We start from the raw sequence: 6921 nt of genomic DNA, 5'->3' as shown, positions 1-6921 counted from the left end.
TCAGTCGGTTCCCTCAACTCAGCACCGCCCTCCTAACCTGCAATCCTCTTCCTGACCTCTCCGCCCCCACCCCACTCCGGCCTATCACCCTCACCTTGACCTCCTTCCACCTATCCCACCTCCATCGCCCCTCCCCCTAGTCCCTCCTCCCTACCTTTTATCTCAGCCTGCTTGGCTCTCTCTCTCTTATTCCTGATGAAGGGCTTATGCTCGAAACGTTGAATTCTCTATTCCTGAGATGCTGCCTAACCTGCTGTGCTTTGACCAGCAACACATTTGCAGCTAAGAATAAAATGTCACAACTTTCAGAATATCTTCAAATTTATTGATCAGTGTGCAAATGAAAACAAAATAAATCTCTGTACATTCAACATAATAGTTCGGTGATAGAACATGGTATATTTGTAAACAGGCATTCTCGCAAAGTACTTTATGGAGACATTTGTTATATTTAAACCATTGGTTACTGCTATGTAGTGTGTGCAAAGCATCCACCTCATATCATTGAATTGATTGACCACAATTTTCAAGGAATACCTCTCTACTTGCGGTCAATGCCAAACAAATTCCCGTGCTTTTAACTTCAAGAAAACTTGAGAATGTTGCACATTAAGTACTTAACTTCAGTGAATTTTCAGAGTCTTTGGTAAACCAGGTACTTAAAGAAGCATTTGATCCACGTATGTGTTTTGGGGGAATGAATTCCACAGAAGGCAACTTAGTCTTTGCAACTCTCAAGACTGACTAATCCAAAATGTGTGTCAATTCACTTGCAACTATAATAGCAGAAATCATTGACAAAACAATAACCAATATGGAGGTCAGGTTACTTAGCCCAACACAGCTCCATTCCACTTTCTACATCTTGTTAAAAGGATATTGTCAGGTGAGCAAAGCTGATGGAGGCAGTCCAATGATGGGGAAGTGCAGAAATAATGGTGAGAATTGCTTCAATCTTTTGCTAATACACACAAATACATTTCAATTCGAAGAAAGCTTAGAGTCATGTTAATGTCAAGTTGTACACTCCCACGCAATTTTACATTAGTGTCAATGTCTCCATGTCCAACACAACGGCTTGTGCCAGGAAATGCCCATTATACCAACACAACACCTTCAATGTCCTTTTTAAAAAGGAGAAAATTGTCAAATCTTGAATCAGGCAGCAATCCCAACTGGAGGAACTGACCTTAGCAGAGAAACTGGATTTTCTCTCTATAATGAAGAGTTGGTCATATTTCCTTCCCTTCTGCGTCCAATTCAGTTGAATTTATGGTCTCATTCCCAGCAATAAACGAGAATTAAATGGAGGCTGTGACATTTTGGGTAATAAGAATGGAATCTGTGATCCCAGCAGCAAATGTTCAACAATAAGTAGAAACAAAAGAATGGTTTGGCAAGATCTACCCAAGACCTAGGTCCTGTTGACCAATTTGGCAAATTAATCAAAGGACATAATTACTCGGGTCACTAAGCAAGACCAGTATTTGCATCAGTAATTGATGTGCATAGTGTACTAACAAATCTCTTTTGAAAAGTAAATTAAGGCACATTATTTAAGGCACGTTAGTGACAGATTTAAATGCTCACTCATACATAGTACGAGTTGGAAGTACTGATTGTTGCTAACATTCAAAAATTGGACAAGAAATAAATGAATTCTAACTCATACATCTAATCTAAATGCAAAACATTTTCAAATTATGACTCAAATCATTATGAGCCAAAATATAGATTCGTTTAAAAAAAAAGTTCGTTAGAAAGAAAGTATGAATTGTCAGTAATTGAGGCTTCTGGAAGGCACAGAAAGTTACTAAGATGGAACAAAAGTTAGGAAATAATGAAACAATAACCAATTGTGACTCCACTAACTCAAATGGTATTGAGACAGTAGCAGATTTAACACATTCTGCTACGTGAATGTTCCATTGACATATTTACTGAGGGCTTCCACAGCTGTCAGTGGCACCTGCCTGAATCAGACATTATCTTCTGCAAATGGGAGGTCCCATACTACAGACACAGCGAAGGGACAACTAGACCAATGCTTGCTCAGTTACAGTCCAGTTGAACCAGGCTGTGAAGTGAAGAGGAGGAAATCCCTCTTCAAAAGTGCAAATAAACAATTATTGCGCAGCCAGAATAAATAAGAGAGTGTGTTTACGGATGCCACAGGAATAGATTTGTCCACGGTCAATCTGCGCTCTCTTCCCACCACCCCTCCCAAGCCTCTAACTAGGCTGGACTGGAATTGATATCTCGCTTGTCCCAGCAGGGTAGCTACTAACTTGTCCTTTCCACACCTAAAGTTAAACCTGAGCAATGTAGCCTTTGACAGAATGGTTTTCTTGGTTCTGATGCTTTGTTCAGGCAATCACTTAAATGCAATCATTTCTCAATTCAACAGGAACGTCCATAACCACAATGTTACAACATAACATTCTAATTGCAGTATAGGATTCCTCCAATGGTTAAAAGTACTGTGGACTGAATCATTTAAATACAGTAATATCACATCCTTTTTTGGCACATTCTAGCAAACATTCAGAACAAGTTTATACTTGAGTAGTTTCCAGGCACTTAAATTATCAATTGCCTTTTAAAAGGCCTCAATGATAAAGAGCAAAATAAAAGTCTGGAAAAGTGGCAAAATTACAGAGATGTAAATCCAATACCCTAATCCGTCCTGAACAAACCTCAAGACTCATTTCACACAAAAGGGCTGAACTCTCTCGAACCCGGAGGACGTGCCCCCCACGTATACCTCCACCCTCCATCACCTGTCAAACACTGACCACCTTCATCCCTCTCTCCAATGCTTTCCACTCCCTAGCAGCAACAAATGCTAACGAGAGAAAGACAGACATAGAGAGAGACACACACACACACACACACAGGGAGAGAGAAAGACGGAGAGAGAAAGACAGAGAGAGAGACAGACAGACAGACAGACAGCGAGAGACAGAGAGTGAGAGAGACAGAGACAGACAGACAGTGAGAGACAGAGAGTGAGAGAGACAGAGGGAGACAGAGAGACAGCGAGAGAGACAGACAGACAGATAGCGAGAGAGAGAGAGAGAGAGAGAGAGACACAGAGACAGAGACAGAGAGAGAGAGACAGAGAGAGAGAGACAGAGAGAGAGAGACAGAGAGAGACAGACAGACAGCAACAGAGAGAGACAGAGAGAGAGAGACAGAGAGAGAGAGACAGAGAGAGAGAGACAGAGAGAGAGAGAGACAGAGAGATGCTTTCGACCTTGCAATTTCAGGTCAGATTCAAATCCCAAAGATTCAGTGACAAAATGACACAAAATAACCCACTGCAATTTCCCGAGCCGGAGAGAGTAATAACGCTAGAAATGTAGTTTTGAAAATCAGATCGAGATCTCAGATTCGAGTTCATCTTGCATCCTCTTCCCTGGTGTAGAGTTTAATTATCCCATAATTGTGCAACTTCTTCCATAGCTTCATTTCCAATTTCATGTCATGATTCGAATAAAAGACCAATTTATGATAAGCCCGATCAAAATAATGATCTGAATATTTTATATAGTCTTCAGTGATAAATCCATAAGCACTAACCTGAAAGTGAAGAGAACAGGAAACATTTTAAACAATAAACACAGAATTCAAGCCTAAAACTCTAAGTGCGAACTGATTTCACAGCAAAAAGGTAGATCCGAATTTGCTAACTTTCCTCATTTCGTGACAAGATGTACGACAACAACTCACCGAGGCTCTAATGACAGCAGCTTCCAAATCCTGACCTTTACCAGGACAAGGGCAGTAGACACATGGGAGTACTACTACCATCCACATGTTCGCCTCCAAGACACTCCCCATTCTGACTTGGAACTATAATGGCTGTTCCTTCATTGTCACTGGATCCAAATGCAGGAACTCCTTCCATAACAGCATTTGGCGATACAAACCCACAGAGATGGGCCCTTTAGCCCAAAGTGTCCATCCACAATAACCCCAGTTCCTTGTACTTGGCCCACATCCTTTTAATCCTTTCCTCGCCATGTATTTGTCCAAATGCCTTTTAAATGTTGTGCAGGTGCCCGCCTCAACCATTTCCACTAGCAACTCATTCCATATGCGTACCACCCTCTGTGTAAAAACGTTGCCCCTCAGGCTCCCTTTTATTCTTGCTCTCTAACCTTAAACTGATGCCCACTAGTCCTCAATTCCCCAACCCTGGGAAAAAGACGGAATGCATTTACCCTATCCATACCTCTCATGATCTTAGACACCTCTATAAAGTCCCATCTCAGTCTCCTACACTCGAAAGAAAAAGCCCTAGCTTGTCCAACCTCCCCCTCTAACTCAGACTATTGAGTCCTGGCAATATCCTTGTAAATTTCTTCTGCACGCTTCCCAGTTTAATAACATCCTTCCTGTAACAAAGTGACGAAAACTGAACACAACACTCCAAGTGCGGCCTCATCAACATCCTGTACAACTGCAAAACAACTTCCAATTTCTATACTCAATGTCCTGACTGAAGGCCAGTGTGCCCAAAGCCTTCTTCACTGCCCTGTCTACCTGTGACTCCACTTTCAGAGAACTGTGAACCTGAATTCCAAGATCTTTCTGTTCCACTACACTCCTCAAGGCCCTACCATTCACCATGAAACTCCCACCTTAATTTGACTTTCCAAAATGCAAGGTCTCACAGTTATCTATATTAAACACAATTTGCTATTTCTTGGCCCACTTCCCCAGCTGATCGATGTCCTACTGCAATTTCCAATAACCTTCCTCACTGTCCATGATACCACCTATTTTAGGTGTCATTAGCAAACTTATTAATCAGGTCTTGTACATTCACATCCAAATCATTGATATCGATAACAAACAGTAATGGGGTCAGCACCGACCCCTGAGGCACTCCACTAGTCACAGGCCTCCTGTCCGACAAGGATCGTTCCACTATTACCATCTGCTTCCTACCATCAAGCAAATTTTGTATTCAATTTGCCAACTCGCCCTAGATTCCATGCGATCTAACCTTCCAGAGCCGCCTAACATATGGAACCTTATCAAAGGCCTTACTGAAATACATATAGACTGTGCCTACCATCCTGCCCTCGCCAACCTTCCTGGTCATTTCATCAAAGAACTCTAACAAATTTGAGGCATGATCTCCCATGCACAAAGCCAAGCTGACTACTTCTAATCAAACCCTGTCTTTCCAAATGCATGTACATTTATCCCTCGGAATCTTCTCAAGTATCTTACCAACCACAAATATTAAGTTCACTGGTCTATAGTTCCTAGGCTTTTCTTTGCAGCCCTTCTTGAGTAATGGCACAACATTCGCTACCCTCCTGTCTTCCAGGACCTCACCCGTGGCTAACGATGTTGCAAAAATATCAGCCAGGGCCTATGCAATATCTTCTCTAGCCTCTTGCAGAGCTCATAGATATATCTGGTCAGGACCAGGAGATTTATCCACCTTCATACATTTTAATACATCCAACACCTCTCCTCTATCGTGATATGAACAGTCCCCAAGATATCACCATTAGCTTCTCCAAGTCTTCATATCTTTCTCGATGGTAAACACAGAGGAGAATTATTCATCGAGAACCTCGCCCACCTCCTGTGCTTCCACTTATACATGTCCACTTTGGTCCTTGAGGGGTCCTATTCTCTCCCCAGTTATTGTTTTTCTTTTAATATACTTAAAGTATCCCTTTGGATTCACCCTAATTGCCTCAGCCAAGGCTCTCTCATGCCCCTTTTCCACCCTTCTGATTTCCTTCTTCAGTAAACTCCTGTATTCCCTGCATTCCTCCAGGATTCCCTTGATCTCAGCTGCCTGTACCTGAGCTATGTCTCCTTTTTTCTGGTCAAGGCCTCAATATATCATCTAGGGTCCCCTATTCCTGACAACCTTGCCCTTCACCCTCACAGGAACAGACAGACCTTGAACTCTAGCTGTCTTATTTTTAAAGGCCTCCCACTTGCCAGAGGTCCCTTTGCCTGCAAACAAACTACTCCAATCAAACCCCGCAAGCTGCTGTCTCATCAAAATCTGGCCTTGCCCCACTTCAGAACTTGAACCTGTGGACCAGTTTTGTCCCTCTCCATAACTATTCCAATCTCTCTGCATATTTGTTCCTTTAATTCCCACTGACTATTTGGGAACTACACAATAGTACAACCCCAAATTGCAGAGGTGCTGGAGGATCAACTTGTGCTTGGTTAAACTGGCTTACATTGAGTCACGGAGTTATAGAGATGTACAGCATGGAAACAGACCCTTCGGACCACTCATCCACACCGACCAGGTATCCTAACCTAATCTAGTCCCACTTGCCAGCACCCAGCCCATATCCCTCCAAACCCTTCCTTATTCATATACCCATCCAGATGCCTTTAAAATGTTGCAATTCCGCCAGCCTCCGTGACTTCCTCTGGCAGCTCATTCCATACACGTACCACCCTCTGCGTGAAAACATTTCCCCTTAGGTCCCTTTTATACCATTGCTTCTCACCATAAACCTATGCCCTCTAGTTCTGGACTAACCCAATCCAGGGAAAAGACTTTGTGTATTTATCCTATCAATGCCCCTCCTGATTTTATAAACCCTCTATAACATCACGCCTCAGCTTTCGACGCTCCAGTGAAAACAGCCCCGGCCTATTCAATCTCTCCCGATAGCTCAAATCCTCCAACCCTGGCAACATCCTTGTGAATCTTTTCTGAACCCTTTCAAGTTCACAACATCCTTCCGATGGGAACGAGACCAGAATTGCATGCAATATTTAAAAAGTGGCCTAACCAATGTCCTGTACAGTTGCAACATGACCTCCCAACTGCTGTACCCAATGCTCTGATCAATAATGGAAAGCCTACCAAACGCCTTCTTCACTATCCTATCTATCTGCGACTCTACTTTCAAGGAGCTA

The 6921-nt window shown here is 42.7% G+C and overlaps 1 protein-coding gene across 4 annotated transcripts in view; it reads right to left on the bottom strand.

Moving 5' to 3' along the window:
• Positions 1–303: 303 nt before the first annotated feature.
• st6galnac (ST6 (alpha-N-acetyl-neuraminyl-2,3-beta-galactosyl-1,3)-N-acetylgalactosaminide alpha-2,6-sialyltransferase) overlaps positions 304–6921 on the bottom strand; it is a 120869-nt gene continuing 114251 nt past the window's right edge. For 3 of the 4 annotated variants that reach the window (XM_060844800.1, XM_060844802.1, XM_060844801.1), the window contains one exon: positions 304–3582. In XM_060844800.1, coding sequence (XP_060700783.1) covers positions 3400–3582 — 183 coding nt within the window. In that variant the 3' untranslated portion in view covers positions 304–3399. The remainder of the gene's footprint in view (positions 3583–6921) is intronic. The other variant, XM_060844803.1, reaches the window with a different exon arrangement.

This window comes from Hemiscyllium ocellatum, chromosome 25 (genome assembly GCF_020745735.1).
Source record: "Hemiscyllium ocellatum isolate sHemOce1 chromosome 25, sHemOce1.pat.X.cur, whole genome shotgun sequence".
NCBI lineage: Eukaryota > Metazoa > Chordata > Chondrichthyes > Orectolobiformes > Hemiscylliidae > Hemiscyllium > Hemiscyllium ocellatum.
The sequence above is the reverse complement of the archived record's forward strand: the minus strand, read 5'-3'. Positions and strand labels throughout refer to the sequence as shown.